The sequence below is a fragment of the Podarcis pityusensis genome (genome assembly GCF_964106645.2).
Source record: "Podarcis pityusensis genome assembly, chromosome: 15".
Classification (NCBI taxonomy): Eukaryota; Metazoa; Chordata; class Lepidosauria; order Squamata; family Lacertidae; genus Podarcis; species Podarcis pityusensis.
Genome location: NC_138040.1, coordinates 15,701,910 through 15,718,282, shown reverse-complemented (window position 1 = coordinate 15,718,282; position 16,373 = coordinate 15,701,910). Strand labels below are relative to the sequence as shown.

Sequence of the window (16,373 nt, the reverse complement as noted above, 5' to 3'; positions counted from 1 at the left end):
GTGACCATCCCAGATGCTTCACTGGGAAACTCGCAAGCAGGACCAAAGCACAGGATCCCTCTCCTCTCCTCTCCTCTCCTCTCCTCTCCTCTCCTCTGGTTTTAGCATCTGGTATTCAGAAGCATTGCTACCTCCAGCTGCAGAGGCAGAGCATATCTATCATGGCCAGAAGCCATCAATAGTCTTCTTATCCTCCATGAAATTGCCCCATCCTCTCTTAAAGCCATCCAGGCTGGTGGCCATCGCTACCTCCTGTGGGAACAAGTTGCATGAAGAAGGACTTCCTTACATCTGCCCTGAATCTCCCAATATCCAGCTTCATTGGATGTCCATGACTTCTAGTGCTATGAGAGAGAGGAAGAAAAACTTTTCCCCATCCACTTTTCCTATGCCATGCATAATTTTATAACCTCTATCACGTCGCCTCTTACTTGCCTTTTCTCTTAACTAAAAAGCCTCAAATGCCACAAGCTTTCTCCTTCAACCCCCTTGATCATTTTGGTTGTTGCTTTCTAAACCTTTTCCAATTCTGCAATATCCGTTTTTAGGTGAGGGGGCCGGAATTTCACACAATGTTCAAAATGCGACTGCAGCTTAGATTGGTATGGCATTATGACATGGTCCATTCCCCAATGATTCCCGATGCTCTTTCCCCTCCTCAGTGTTGATTTCCTGCCTCTTTTTGGTTCACTCACACCACAAACACTGATATTTCACACAGGTGCTGCAGGGTCCCTGAAGATTCGTTTTTGGCAGTAAGGTACGATTTTATGATTTTATTCTACTTGCAAACATGGAGTAACATAGTTCGTCTCCACCAGATGCATTTATTCACTTGTGGGTTTTATGACTAGGGGAAAGAAAAATATTACATTTAAATATAATGGTCCTAGTATAATGACAATCCAAAACAGTTCCTCTGCAATATTTTCCAGGATAATTAATTCTTCATTTGCAGTTTCTCCGATTTCTACTGTCTTGTTTTTTTCTGTAGTGTTTTTTTTATTGTTTGAGATGGCTTATAGGTGTGAAATTCAATAAAATGTATTTATAAAACCAAACCAACACCATCATTTTCTCAGTAGTGTCATTGCTTACAGAAGTTGCCCCATTGCTGGGCATTCTGCAATAAAAGTTGCATGACTCCCATGGAAACAGCTCGGCTCCTCCTCAGGCTGCAAAGGAGCTGAACGGCTCATTGCAAAGTGCTTTGCTCCACTCTAGCAAGCTCACCTCTGGATCTTTAATGAGCCCTGCAGCCCAACTCCTCCCCCTAAGCTATAGGATCCATTTCCAAGTGTGCATCCCACTACTATCTATCAAAATTGAGGGATGGTATGAAAACTATTTTCAAAGATCTGAAGAGCTGCCACATGGAAGATGGAGCGAGCTGGTTTGCTGCTGCTCTAGAGGGGAGGACTGGAACCAATGGATTCAAATTACCAGAAAGGAGATTTTGACTAAACAGTAGGAAGAACCAGGGCCCCTTTTTTTTGGCCAGAACTCATTGGAACTCGATTCTGGATAGGGCTGGGTGATATCTGGTTTTCAACATTGTGATATATCACCACATACGCACAAAGGCATCATGATTCATGATATATTGCCAGGTCAAAAATTATGAAACCAATATCACGATATGGACTTCAAACTGGTTTTGCACAATATATCGCCTAGTTCTGGCACCTCTCAGGTGAACACCATTGCCAATATAAGAGAACAAGGGTAGCATTCATGGCGAGTTTGAGTACCTCTTTTTCTAGAAAAATAGTAACTGTTTGGTGTTAAGAGCTATTAGACAGTAGAACGGGCTCTTTTGGAAGGTGGTGGAATTTCCATCATTGGAGGTTTTCCCACAGAGGCTGGATGGCCACCTGTCCGGCATCTTTAGCCATGGTGCATTGCAAAGAGTTGAACCAGATGACTCTTAGGTTCTATGCTTCTAATAATAAAGTCACACCTGCCAAGATGCACTCACTTTGCCCCTCTGCACAGGCTCAGAGACACTCAGTTTGTGTTTGCTCGGGTTGCTCAAGGGAAACTAGGTTGCAGACTGTACGTCTCCAGGAGGAAAAAGCACAAGAAATGTTCCTTTAAAAAGTTATTTATTAGTCAGGTTTTATTTAATTCTTTTTTTCCCGGAAAGCGGTTTACTGTTCCTCTTTATAAAAAGTGTCCCATCCCAGTTACATCGAAGTGATTAAACATGAAGAGTCGTGGAGAAGGTTGGCCACGGTCCCGTGGGGAGGGGCGGGGGACCCCCAGGACGGCCTCTTTGCTCAGACCTGGACGGCGTGGCCTCTGGCTCTCTTGCTTGAAAGGCCGAATGTGGCCTGGGCTGTGCTAATCCGCTGCGGCCCTGACAGGCAGCAGCTGGAGGATTAAGGTTAATCCTGTTGGCACCGACCCCCCAGTTTGCAGGCAGTGTGCCAGGGGAGGGGCTCCCATGGCAACCCAGTGGCATTCTCCCCCCAGGAAAACTGGAGCCTGGAGAGAGAGAGAGGGGGCGGAGACTGGGAAAGGGAGTGGGGCCAACTGGCCAGTGTGACTACTGACCCCCCCGCACAGGGCTCAGGAGTGGGCTAAAGTGCTCGGGCATCTTCCCCCCCTCCTCCGAAAGCGGCCCTCCTCGGCCGCAGCACCAGAGAGGCCTCCCCACCGCCCAGGACGTGGACGGCTGGGTGTAGCACCAGTGAGAGGGAGGAGGGCTGTTTGGGGTCTGTGGGGCAAAAAAGGCACAGGGCGGCGGTGACGATGGCGGTGGTGGTGGAATCTGCTTTTCTCGGGGTGAGGGGGTACATTCGAGACCAGGCAGTAGCACCAAAGTTCATGAGGTGAATGGTAGGCAGTCTGTCAGGGCTACTTCCTCTTGCGGCCTGCAAGGTGTGGGGAGAGGAGAAGAGGAAGACCATCAGCGGTGACACATGCCTTACTCACATCCCAGCTGCCTTTGAACTGTTTGTATTATTTATTTGTAAAAATAATAATAATAATATTACCAGTATACTGCAACATCAGAAAAATATATATGTCAAAGCAGTTTACAACAATGAAACCATAGAACCATTCAAAAAGTTTGAAACAGACATTGTGGGAGGATGTGTTCTGAATTGCCTCACTAGGTTTGGTGTAATTGAAAAGTGTTCAGTGCTTGCTGAAACTCCAGTGGTGGAGAGTTCCACAGGACTAGGTTGATGGCATTAAAGGACATCTGTGGGGGTGATGCCTCGGGGGCTTCTGTTTCACCCTGCCTTGTGGGTGGGCTGGCCCTGAGGCACCTGGAGCAGGACCACAACCGGTGGATGGGTTCATATGGACTAGCTCCTTTGATACCAGGGGTGTCCTTATTTAACCATCTTCTGGGCTGCTGTCAGGGCAAACGGTTTCAGTTGCTGGTTCTAAAATTACTTTGTTTTCATTACCATGTAATTTATAATTTTTTAAAAAATAATAATGTTGCAAGCCACCCTGAATCCCACCTTCAGAGAAAGGCACAATAAACACATTAAAATAAAATAAAACAACAATAGGAGGAGGAGGACACTGTGTGTCAGGAGGGCATTTTTCATGAGTGGCTCACAAGTAGGGATGGTAGAAGATTCCGATGGACTGGAAAACAGTACCCCAAATTGTGTCCGTTTGTGTGCTGATTCTCAACTTGGGGTGGAATATTTAAGTCTGCAAACATAACATGATTGGTGGCCATTCTCCAGGCCCCTTTGCAAAAACAGCCAGACCAAGAGAATTTGCCCTTCGACCTCCTGTTCCAATTAGCGGCCCACTGGAGGCCTATGAGACCCTCCCCATACAGGCAAGGCCTGGTGGGAAGAAGCTCTCCCCACCCCACCCCCGTGGCTAGAGCCTGGCACTCAGAGGTAGACTGCCTTTGAACCTGGAGGCTCTTGGAACAAGACAGAAACAGTTTGAAAGTGGAATGTTTCTGGGTTGGGGTGCGACTTACCTCTGTAGCCGTACGGCTTGGGAGGTTTGCCTGTGGAGAAGCAGGGGAGAAACACGGAGTGAGGCAGGCAAGTTCTCCTGGATTCACCCTCGACCCCCCCCCCTCAAGCCAGCAGAAAGCAATGCACTTACCACCATAGCCCAGCTGGCCAGGGACTCCACCTGCAAGCCCAAACCAGGCAGGAAAGCTGGTTAGCCACATAGAGCAGCCAGCAGCCCCCTCCCACCCCACATTCTGAACTATATGTGTGTGTGTTTGGGTGAGGGGTGCATGACAAAGGTCACAGTGGGCCTCAGCGAAAGAGAAGTGGGGAAATTGATGCATTGCAGGTGACTGTACCTAGATGACTGTACCGTTCCAGGATTCTATGGAAACACCCAAGCATCTTGTTATATTTCCTTGTATTCAGATCATTAGTATGGGACTCCTGTCCCTGAGCATAAGAACATACAAAGAGCCCTGTAGCTGGATCAGGCCAAAGGAGGCCCATCTGGTCCAGCACCTCCTTCTCACAGTGGCCAGCCAGATGCCTGATATGAGAAACCCCCAAGGAGGTGTCAAGGCAGGAGTAGGGAACAAGTCAGCAATAACTCACAAGGTGTCCGTGAAGTTAACTCTTTATTCAAAGGAACTAAACAGCTCCGGCCTAGTGAGCACAGCAGCTGTTTCTGATAGAGCTTGCCCCAAGGAGGCAGTTGTGAGGACTGAAGGTCCCCGCCTTCCCACAGCTGCCTAAGTTCTTTCCAAGCGATCTGAGGCTTTGTTGTCTTGCCCGCATTTCCTCCACCCTCTTCATACCTCTTCTGGTTCTGGGGAACTGGTGGGGAGGGGAGCTGGTCACACCAGGAGGGGGAGACTCCCTGGCTTCTTCAGCAGCCTGCCTCCACTCTTGGGCCTCCTCCTCTCCAGCCTCTGCTTCTGCCTCTGCCTCTGGACTGCTCTCTGCCACAGCCTCTTCCTGCTCACTAAACCCTGTTACCTCCTCAGCCCCTGACACCTCCTCCTCCTCATCTGCTCCCTCTTCTCCCTCTGACCCACCACCAATCCACTGGCTCTGAGACGTCTTCCCTTAGGGGTTCCCCCGCTGGCGCCTCGCACCACTCCTCTGCATCCAGCGAGTCCATTCCAGCAGAATTCAAACACAAAAGCCCTCTCCTCTCCTGTGGTCTCCAGCAATTGATATCCAGAAGCTCTGCTGCCTCCAACCATGGAGGTAGAACAAAGCCATCATAGCTAGTAGCCATTGTTAGTTCCCTCCTCCATGAATGGACCAAGCATCTTTCAAAGCCATCCAAGCTGGCGGCCATCACTACCTCCTGTGGGAGCAAGGCATCTTACGCTCCCTGGTTTCCTGCAGGCGACAGGTTGGCCACTGTGGAGACAGGATGCTAGACTAGATGGGCCATTGACCTGATCCAACGGGCTCTTAGATTCTTAAGTTCTTATGAACTGGTACCAGTGACAGGGTGTAAGGCGTACCTTATGAGGGAGATGACCCCACTGAAGACCACCTGCTTGCCCCCAAATTGACTGCTCCCCTGGTCTGTTTCAGCTCTTTTGTGGGTGTCATCCATCATCAGGCCACTGCTTTCTCCCTGCACCCGGGTTTTTCAGGAACTGAACTCACCCCCCCTCCCAGCCCCTATTAACGTACCTGGGTAAATAGGAGACAAACCATAACCATAGCCAGCTCCGCCCGCTAGAATGGAGAAAAGATGGGTGGGGGAGAGAGAGTCAGAAAAGCTTCAATATGGCAGGAATTCCACAAGCCTGGTTCATAGAATTATAGAGTTGGAAGGGACCCCAAAGCTCTAGTCCAACCCCTTGCAGGTTTCCACACCACCTTCTTCTTCTTCTTCTTCTTCTTCTTCTTCTTCTTCTTCTTCTTCTTCTTCTTCTTCTCCCACCCATCTGTCCCCTCACATCAGTTGGGTGGAATCAGTTCACACATTCCTATACAGCTTGGAGCCAGGCTACCAGAAAGATAGGATGCTCTGAGCCTAGGTGCTCAGATCCTTGGGTGAGCATCTTCTCTCGGTCCCATCAACATCAGAGGCACTGAGAGACAGGGCCTTTTCTGTGGCTGCTCCCAGATTGTGGGATCCCCACCCAGGAGAGGTCCATCTGGCTCCCTCCTTGTTATCCTTCCGCCAGCAGGCTAGGGCCTTCCTGCTTCGACAGAGCTTTGGAAACTGAGAGGCAGGCGATGCTGGCCAACTGGGTTGCTGGCAGGGAAAACTGGATTTTAATTGCCCGTTCTAAATGGGTCCTGAGATCTGTTTTTAATTATTGTTTGTAAGCAACCGTGAGCTCCTTGGAGAAAGGAGTGGCATATAAATGCATTAAATAATCATATGAATACATAAATCTATAAGAAGGTTGGTGACCCCCGATAAAAGTGTTTAAAATAAAAAGGAGTTAACCTTATTTCTTACCTGTTCTAGAGAACAAGTGGAAGTCTTACTACTGATACTAATGTAGCTGCTGAGTCTTGGTGTTATTTTTAATTTTAATTCTGTTACATAACTTGTTACAACATTATTGTTTTATCAAACCATCAGAGATGTAGTTTGGGGGGATCCTCTATTTTCTCTTTCTGCTGAAAAGCTCTATTCAACATCATTTAGACTTAGCATTTTTTGAATGACAATGTAAATTAAGATAGTTTCCCCGTTTAATCTATTCATGGTACTTTACAGTTTTTTGTGAGTTTCTCGCCTCACTAAGCTGCTCCTGTTCTGCTTCATATGTCATTTTTCTTTTGTTTATTTATTTCCCTTTCTTTCTTTTTTCTTGACAAGCAAGCGTTTTGGATGTCTAATGATCTTGGCTACAAAGCATAATAATGTAATATTAGGTGTGTTGTTGTTTTTTTAAAAAAAGACTTAGCATTTTTATTGAAACCAAATTTGTCTCGCAGTGACAGCATTATTGAACTTTGTTCTATAATTTCTCTCTCTCTCTCTCTCTCTCTCTCTCTCTCTCTCTCTCTCACACACACACACACACACACACATTATATAATAAAGGGAATTTAGTTCATCAACTCACCAACTTGTGGAATGCCAGCACCATAACCTGTGATAGAAATAAGAAGACATTTGATCAGAATAGATGTTGTTGAGGGAGGTCAAATTGGGGTGTGTATCACACAACTCTGGCAACGCCCTGTTCAATATTGCAATACACTGAAAGTCTGAAATGTAAGTGTCTAGATTCAATGTTTGCATCCTCAGGGGAGTTGAAGGCTTTTTTTGGGTGGGGGGTCCTTCTATGAAATCCCAAGACTTCAGTCAAACATACAATCCCAAATTATTTTTTCCCCATGGGGGTAGGAACCTCCATTAGGGTAAATTTGTACTTTATGAGGCTCCACCCTTTTACATCATGGGTGAAGAGTTTTAATCCATTTTTAGTCTGTTGTTATTTTAACTTTCCAGGTGCCTTAAATCATTCTTGCCATTTTTCCTTATCAATAAATTTATTGTTTTAGCTCTTTTGTACACAGCCTTGAGGGTTGTGTGTGTGTACAATCATGTGGTATATTAATTTTATGAAATTAATGTTGTTGCCTCATGAGCAAATTTGTGAGGGCCGCTCCCAGTGGTGGGCGGAGCCAGAGGCAGAAAGGGGTGGGGCTACAGATGTGAGGGTTGCCATTTTATGCCTGGCTGTCTCCCAGTCATTTGAAAGTCAGATATTTATACACACATTTCCTCTATCCAGGCAAGCGAAGAGGCTTTATGACCTTCCAAAGACACATTCCAGTCAGGCACCGACACTCAAGAAGGGGGCAGGGCAGGGCAAGGAGGGGCATGGCCTAGGGCCAGTCCTAAGTGCCAGACAGAGAGGTATGGGGGCCACATTTGAGGTCCCCAATCTCTGCCTTGAACCTTGCAGCAATCTGGAGAGTTCTGAAAGAAACTGAGCTCCGCCACTCGCCTTCCGCCATTACCCAACTCCACCACGTGGTCCCATTTTGCTCATACCTGGTTTGGGAGGTTTGCCACCGGCTCCTGGGTACGTCAGCCCTGTGCAAGAGAGCATGAGGGGAAATTAGAAGCTTGTCCTGGAAGTCAGGCTTGCGGTCTGCTGACCTCAAGGAAGCGGTGGGGCTGCCTCAGAGGGCATGGGCAGGCTAGGGGAGCTGGAGGCAGGGCCCCTGAAATAGGACTGTAGGAAGCAGATTGGGGCTGTAACATTTGTGGTATATCCAGTACTATTTGGGGGGGGGGGGTAAGAAAAATGTGGTGCTGGTACTTCTATATTGAGAAATGTGTCATAGGTACCAGTACAAAATGCCAATGGGCTGCCCCAAAAGAGACAAATAGCTTTTGATATTCATCTTATCCTCCATGATGAGAGCTTCATCCTCCTGCTTTCTCATAATTATGACTCGGACTCTAGCTCAGGTGTGGTGAGCAGGGGAGGGGGAAACAGGGGTGAGGATGAGGAGTAGCTACAATGAATAGTTGCTAAAAAACAGGGAGTAGCTACAACAGGGTGTAACTACAACAGTTAGCAGATCCCACTGCCTGCTTCCTTGCAGGCTCTGGCTGGTAGCAATGACAAAGCAGAGGGTCAACTCACTGAGGCCGCCATTGGGTAAGGCCACCGAGACATCTTGCAAAGTACCCTCAGACCACCCCCAAATTCAGAGCACAACATTGGGGGCTTCCTTCCCAGTGCTCTGGCTGAACGATCTCTACGCACCTCCAGCTCCAGCGCCACCAAGGCCCACTCCCCCTGCGCCGGGGACCCCATATCCTCCTCGTCCACCAAAGCCTGCCAGAAAAAGTGGCTCAGTCATAAACCCACCCTCACGGTTCGTTAGAAATAAACTCTAATGTGTGGAGGACCCATAGAGTAAATAAAGGAACATGGAGGATACTGAAGTTATTCAGCCTATGATTGCCTGGAATGCTCCCAAGCCCCACAGCCCAGCCACCAAGTGATTTCGGATGTGTAGCCAGGACAAGGGATGAGCCCTGGAGCTGTCCATCTTGTCCCAAAGAATGCCCTGTCTTGTGTGGAGGCCCCTCTTCTCCCCTCCCTCCCCTTGGGTCTGCAGCATCGTACCTGGTACGCCAAAGCCACCCAGCCCAGCTCCTGGCACACCTGTTGGGATGAGAAAAAGCGAGTCTTGGTTTATCAAAGGCATTTCTCCCCACTGCCGACCAGACACTTTCCATGTCTCCCAGTTCTTCAACTCATAAGAAGCGTCTGCCGGATCAGGTCCATCCAGCCCAGCATCCTGTTCTCACAGTGGCCAACCAGATGCCTCTTATGGGAAACAGGAGCACACGAGCCCTCTCTCCCCTGCTCCCCACAAAGACTTCCAGGAACTGGTATCCAGAAGCTTTGCTGCCTCTAACTGTGGAGGCAGAGAATGGCCATCGTGACTTGTACCCATCCATAGCCCTCTCCTCCTCCATGAATTGACCCATTCCTCTTCTAAAGCCCTCTGGTTTGGTGGCCATCACTGCCTCTTGTGGTGGTGAGGAGTTCCACAGTTTAACTCTGTGCTGCATGAAGATGGACTTCCTTTTATCAATAGATAGCTAGATCTCCTGTGACTGTTTCATTTTTTGTTTTTTGGGTGAGGTGTGGGCAGGTGAGTGGATAGATAGAACTCCCAGTACTATCATTATGATTATTATTCCTTATGTCTTGGCCATTTCCCTGACAGGGACTCATACGTACCATATTTAGGTGGCTTGGCCCCTGGTTGCACTCCAGTTTGGGGGATTCCTGTGAGATAAGGAGAAGCAATCTGTGTCAGAGCCCCAATGCCCAGTGCACAGCAAAACTGGACTGGGAATCTTGTCCAGTGCCAATTCCCCGAGATCTGAGGATGAGGAGTAGCTGAGGGGTCCCTTACCTGCTCCAGGAACACCTGGCACAACGCCTCCCCCTGGCAAGACGCCTGTTCCACCCCCTGGCAAGACGCCTGTTCCACCGCCAGGAAAGACACCTGCCCCACGACCTACAAAGAGGTTGGAATTAGGGGCAAAATTTGACCAAATTCCACCACCACCACCCATTTAGCTGTGAATTCTGCACTGCGGGGAGGGGGGGATGGACCAAATGCCTTTGGAGTCCCCTCCCAACTTTATAATCCTATGATTCTCTGCTCCATTATGACTAGGCCAGTTCAAGAAACCTAGGAACTGTGCTTTGTTAAGGGTGTGAGGAACTGTAGTTCTGTGAGGGGCAAACTACAGTTCTCAGGATTCTCCAGGTGGGAATGTGTTCTGAAGGTGTTTTAAATGATCGGTGAGCACACAACTAAGGCCTCATGCCCCAGAAAGTTTACAATCTGAATCGTGGCAATGTGGGATGCTTCAGAGATGATCTCATGTTTTTGCATCTGGGAAAAAGCTCACTGGCTGGCACTATGGGGCAGTGGGCCAGGATGCGCAGAGGGGCAGGGAAGAACTGGATTAGGCAGGGGATATGAGATCAGGATGAACGCAATGGGGACTCACCATATTTAGCTGCCTTTGCTGCTGCTTTAGCTGCTGCTGCTCCCCCAGGAACTAGCGGAAGAACAGAAGGAGTCAGGATTAGGGCCAAACCCACTGGGACACCACAACATAAGAACTAAGATGACCCTAGCCCAGCTTCCTGTTCCCACAGTGGCCAGTCAGATGCCCCCATGGGAAGCCCTCCAGCGGGATCTGAGCGCAAGACCCCGTTCCCCTCCTGTGGTTTCCAGCAATTTGTCAGGGGGCTGACAGAAAGATCTGGTGATTCACAGGTCAGAGGGGGGGATATGAGGCTAACGTGCAGTTAGTTTCATTAGTAAGGAAAGGGGGGAAAAATACAAGGAGGCTCATAAAGGCAAACTGCCCCCCCCCATGAAGAAGTTGCTTGAACTGTTGTGCAGTCCCTCCATCACTATCTAGCCCTCCGAGTCAGGGCTCCTCCCTTGCAATCTTCTGCTACAGCAAGCCCCAGGAGTCTCTCTCTGTGCCTGCCTAGCCTGTTGCTCAGCAATACGTAACATCCTTCACGTTCTAGGAGTAAGTGGGGCCAGAGAGCCATCAGCAGAGAGGTTGTAATGATGGAGCTGTGGGAGAGCTATAGGGTCTGGCTCTCCTCTGTCGTAGCCTTCATCCAAACTGGGAACCTCATCCCCCTGCCCTGTGCTGGGCCACCAGCCTGCTTCTACCTCTTCACGATACCTCAAGCTTCCTGCTTCTAATATCTCCCAGCTTGTCCCCTCCTCTGAGTTGCGGCCAGTATCCTGCCACTAGGACCCAGGATCTAACTCATCTTCTTTTGTGCCTCCCTTGGGGGCTCTTGGGCAAGTGGCTTCCACCACTCTGCCTCATCCACCCAGTCCCTGACACAACTTGAAAGTGCAGTCAGCTAGTATGCATTGCTTTAAGAAGTTAAAAGCAGCAGCTGTGTGCAGCCATCTAAACTGGGGCTGCTGCTGCTGCTGCTGCTGCCGAGGAAAGAAATTTGTTTTCATTTAAAAAACCCTCATCATTATTTTGGCTTCCCATGAGCATCTCTCTGGGTTGGCTCACGTTCATTTTGTGTTGTGAAGCTTCTGCCCTGCATGGAGCCACCTGGAAATCTCCATGCCCCAAATAAAACAAGATAAAATTCTAAGTTGTTGGCACTTAATGGCTGCTTACCGCCACCAACGCCAACACCACCAACGCCACCAACGCCGCCGACTCCACCAACGCCGCCAACGCCGCCGACACCACCAACGCCACCGACACCACCAATGCCGCCAACGCCACCGACACCGCCAACGCCTCTTCCTGCTCCTGTTGGGGCAAGGCACACTTTTGGAAAATGGTCCTGAGCCCCACCACACCCTGAGAACAGCACCTGGGTGGAGCCAAAGTCCTCAGATGAAAACATTTAGATCAAAACTAGGAGAGGGTATTGCAGGCTCCCTGCTCAGCCTGCTCACTTCCTAACGCCAGTTGCATTCCCACTGATGTTTTCTGTGTCTTCTTGGAATGAGGCTACATCATCAAAAGGGGGAAGGGCCTGCCCCAATGGTGTCCATCAGGACTGGTAGGGCAGAAGGCAGGGAGCCTACCAGTAGGTGGCGCTAGAGCCAATGACGGGTGGAGCCAATGCCTGGTTTTCTCCTCCTCCTCCTCCTCCTCCCTACAATGGAGATGGAGGAGGAGGAGGAGGAGGAAGCTGATAGGCAGAGCCACCCGATGGAGTGGTTGTAATTGAAGAAGGCAGGCAGGGTGGGGGCTGGCTGAGGGCAGTGGGGCAGCACCTTCTTCGTCCTAATAAACCAGCCTCCACGAGCATCTCTGTCTGTGTCTCCAGAGTGTCAGTATTTTTTACAACAGGAATCCAAGAGCGTCATGGAAATTTAAGCTTGTGCACAAGCTGCTATTTGCAAGGCTAAAGAAAAACTGATCCGCATCTCCTTTGCCATCCTTATTTCCTGTGCTGGTTGGAAGTCTTGATATTTATTTATTTTCTACATTAATATCTCACCTTTCCTGCAAGGAGTTCAAAGTGGCATTCATGGTTCTTTCCCTTCTCATTTAATCCCCACAAACAACCCAGTGAGGCAGATCAGGCTGAGAGATTGTGGCTGGCCCAAGGTCACCCAGTGAGCTTCCACCACCAACAGGGATTTGAACCCTTGTCTCCCAGGTCCCAGTCGGACACTCTCACCACTATACACCACAGTGGCCCTCCTTACCATATTTGGCTGCTTTGGCGGCTGCTTTTGCTGCTGCTTGAGCGGCCACGGGGCTTCCTGGCACTGAGAATTGAGAGAGAGAGAAAGAGAAAGAGAGAGGTGTCAGCAGGACCACCCGCACCAGGTCTGATGGCAGTGGTTGACCACCATGGCCACTAGCCAAAGCTCTTCCCCAGCCCAGCCCATCTACCATTCTCCTCCCGTCCTTCCAGGACCCTGGATGCTTTTGAGCAGTGGGTGGTACGCACTCATAGTAGAGACCCTTTTCATCCCGCTGTGAAAGCCTGCCAGGAACCTTCCCCCCCCCCAACACACAGCTGCCTCACATCTCCCATTGTCTTCAGGAAATTCAGAGAGCAGGTGTCTGTCCCATCTTGATGCCGTTCCACAGAGCAGAAGCAGCCTCCATGTTATTGCAAAGACCAAGGTTTCGGGACGAGCCACTCTGTTGCCTTGAGAAGGCATTGACTTCCCACAGAGGGGGGAACCTACCTAACCCACCAGGTGCGACTCCACCAGGTGCAACTCCACCAGGTACGACTCCAGGTACGACTCCACCAGGTGCGACTCCACCAGGTGCCACACCACCAATGGCGCCATAGCCAGGCACCACACCAGTCCCTGCAGGAAATGACAAACAAGAGGTCAGATTAGCCATTTGCCGCGAACCTTCAAATACCTGAAGTGCCGCCCCCGGGAGATGGGGCCAACTTGTTTTCGGCTGCTCCAGAGGGGAGGTCCTGAACCGTGGATTCGAATGATAAGAAAGGAGATTCTGACTCAACATTAGGAAAAACTTTCTGAGGGTTAGAGCTGTTTGACAGTGGAACGGACTCCCTTGGAAGGTGGTGGACTCTGAAGCACTGGAGAGGTTTTTAAGCAGAGGTTGGATGGCTCCCTATCAGGGATTCTTGAGCTGTGATTCCTGCGTTGCAGGGAATTGGACTAGGTGGCCCCTGTGGGTCACTTGCAATTCTACAATTCTGTGAATCCTTTGAGACCTGCTGCTCCTGGCTTTGTCTAGCCTGGCATGGTTAGTGGGGCCTTCATACCCTCCTCAAGAGCTTTTTGCCTGGCTGGGTCCCTGGCAATGCATGTTTGCCTTCCCACATGGAGGACAGAGAGGGCTGTGTGAGAGTGTGTAGAAACTAGCAAAAATCTACACGTGTTGCCCTTTATACACTGCTTGATTGTAAAGATTGTAAAGATTTATACACTGCTTGATTGTAAAAAACAAAAGCCAAAAGCCAACCATCAGAGCGGCTTACAAAAAAGGAAAAACAGTAAAATTATCTCTAAGGAAATTAAGGGTTTCAAAAAGTTAAAATAATAATAAAGGTAAAGGGACCCCTGACCATTAGGTCTAGTCATGACCGACTCTGGGGTTGCGGCGCTCATCTTGCTTTATTGGCCGAGGGAGCCGGCGTACAGTTTCCGGGTCATGTGACCAGCATGACTAAGCCGCTTCTGGCGAACGAGAGCAGCACACAGAAACACCGTTTACCTTCCTGCCGGAGCGGTACCTATTTATCTACTTGCACTTTGACATGCTTCCGAACTTCTAGGTGGGCAGGAGCAGGGACCGAGCAACGGGAGCTCACCCCGTCACGGGGATTCGAACCGCCAACCTTCTGATTGGCAAGTCCTAAGCTCTGTGGTTTAACCCACCACAAAAAAGGACTAAAACTTTCAGATTGAAACCTTTGCCTCTGGCCCGGCCTACCTCTGGCATACGCACCCCCCCCCCGAAAGTTTTCTGAAACAGACGGGCTGAAAAAAACTTCCTTGCTCCTGCTCTAGACCGGCATAGGCAAACTCAGCCCTTCAGATGTTTTAGGACTACAACTCCCATCATCCCTGACCACTGGTCCTGTTTTCCTATGACTGCTCTAGACTTTATGGGTTTTCCGTAATATATTAAGTGGCATCAGGTGGTCTGTTTGGAGTGCTGCTTTATAATCGCCTGATTTTCTTAAACAGTCGAGCTCATGTTCTGTTTCCCTAAAGAGATCTTTCCATTCCTTCCTGCCTTGGGTTGGCCTGCCCTGATTTATCCAGCAGCCTCAATGCTGTTGGAACAGGAGGAGGATGCTCAGCTTACCGTAGGCGGCTGCCTTTGCCGCTGCCTTCGCTGCTGCTGCTGCAGACACTCCAGCTCCTGTTGGCAGAGACAAAAATGAGTCAAGGGGCTAGCCAGCCATGGCACCCATGCACTCCTGGAGCTATCTTGTTTATTTCATTTATGCACTACTTGGTTTTAAAAACAAAACCCTAAAGTGATTTACAAAGCGAGTCAAACAACAGAATTATTGGTAAAAGCAACTCTTTAAGTTGCTGAATATTTCTGATGATACCAATGTAGATATATTGCCAAAAGAATTGGTCTTACTTATGACCTTGGCAGCTCAAATAGGAATCACAATGGGGAGGGACCCAAAATCTTATACTGGACGCTTGGTACCACTCACTCTGGAATATAGCTATAATGGGGGAAATTAAGCATATTGTAGATTTCCACAGGGGCTAGCGCGCCCAGGTGCTTTTAATATGTTTTGCCATTCCTTTATTATATATACAGCGAAACCATCATTTTCAAGGCAGCCCATGTCAGAAATCTGGAACTATGCTATCAGATAACGCTGATATTTTTTACTTGTGACTAGCTTTCTTTCCCAACCCATGTGCAACTGTACTCATTCTGTATATCTGTCTTGTAGTTTCTCCTTTCAATTTTCATCTGTCAATATAATTGTTCTGTTTTATATACATTACAAAAAATGAAATTTGTAAAAAATCTTACCAACACCCCCTACAACTCTTTTAAAAATTCAAAAAAGAACATCTACAATATGCTAAAAAAAGTATTAAAAGACACAGCAGATTTCTACATGTCTGCACAGGCGTGCTTGAACAAAAGATGTTTTTAGCAGGCCCTGAAAAGAGTGCAGTTAAGGCGCTTGCCTTATGTCAAAAGGCAGGGAGTTCCCAAGTGTAGGTGCTGCCATGCTAAAAATGAATTTTCTTGCAAACACGTAAAGGGCATTATGTGGCACTTGCAGCAGTACCAGTTCTGCAAATGAAAGTGATCTTGCAGGTAAACTGGTCCCATGTTGTTACCTTCTCATGTAAACGCACCTGGAACAGCAACTCCAGCACCGGGAACTCCACCAACTCCAGCACCAGGAACTCCACCAACGCCAGCACCAGGAATAAGACCTGAGACAGAAGAAATGAATCTGAGAGCCAGGCCAGTTCCAACCAGTTCATCAGATCCCCACCATTAAAAGCAGCCAAAGACCCACAATCTAGACCCTGGAGGTGGCTACTGCCTCTTTGAGGGACCATCCAGCTCCCTTAAAGGAGCTCATCGTTTGGCCTCTTCAGAAGATACCTGGCCTGGATCTAGCTGATTTGGGTTAAGTCCTGCCAGGGACTGAATTTGCCATTCTGGGGCAAGAGTGAGTGGCGATGTCTCCACTCCTTAACTCTTGCAGGGGGCTGGACTAAGATGACCCTGAGAGTCCCTTCCAAATCTACAATTCTATTATTCCAGGTGGTTTTGGATGACACCGATTATTTGGATCTGTTTTGGGCTGGCTGCAGTGGAAGATCTTTGCTGGAAGGCGGGCTCCCCTCCCCATTGCTGGGTAAGTGAAAAAATGATGAGTAGTGGTATTTCACTGGTGACCCAAGTGGATCCCCCACCTATTCTTC

General features: G+C 48.9%; 1 protein-coding gene across 6 annotated transcripts in view; it reads right to left on the bottom strand.

Annotated features, from left to right (window-relative positions):
• Positions 1–2,088: 2,088 nt before the first annotated feature.
• The window catches only part of ELN (elastin), a 58,919-nt gene continuing 44,634 nt past the window's right edge, over positions 2,089–16,373 (bottom strand). The window contains exons 20-36 of one of the 6 annotated variants that reach the window (XM_080983841.1): positions 15,795–15,875; positions 14,761–14,817; positions 13,152–13,280; positions 12,660–12,722; positions 11,683–11,748; positions 11,611–11,652; positions 10,450–10,500; positions 9,843–9,947; positions 9,665–9,712; positions 9,041–9,079; positions 8,675–8,746; positions 7,951–7,992; positions 7,013–7,039; positions 5,616–5,660; positions 4,093–4,122; positions 3,962–3,991; positions 2,089–2,876 (exon numbers count right to left, since the gene is read on the bottom strand). In XM_080983841.1, the coding sequence (XP_080839967.1) occupies positions 2,860–2,876; positions 3,962–3,991; positions 4,093–4,122; positions 5,616–5,660; positions 7,013–7,039; positions 7,951–7,992; positions 8,675–8,746; positions 9,041–9,079; positions 9,665–9,712; positions 9,843–9,947; positions 10,450–10,500; positions 11,611–11,652; positions 11,683–11,748; positions 12,660–12,722; positions 13,152–13,280; positions 14,761–14,817; positions 15,795–15,875 (944 nt within the window). In that variant the 3' untranslated portion in view covers positions 2,089–2,859. Of the gene's footprint in view, positions 2,877–3,961; positions 3,992–4,092; positions 4,123–5,615; positions 5,661–7,012; positions 7,040–7,950; positions 7,993–8,674; positions 8,747–9,040; positions 9,080–9,664; positions 9,713–9,842; positions 9,948–10,449; positions 10,502–11,610; positions 11,749–12,659; positions 12,723–13,151; positions 13,281–14,760; positions 14,818–15,794; positions 15,876–16,373 lie in introns of all 6 variants that reach the window. The other 5 variants (XM_080983842.1, XM_080983839.1, XM_080983840.1 and 2 more) reach the window with 5 other exon arrangements.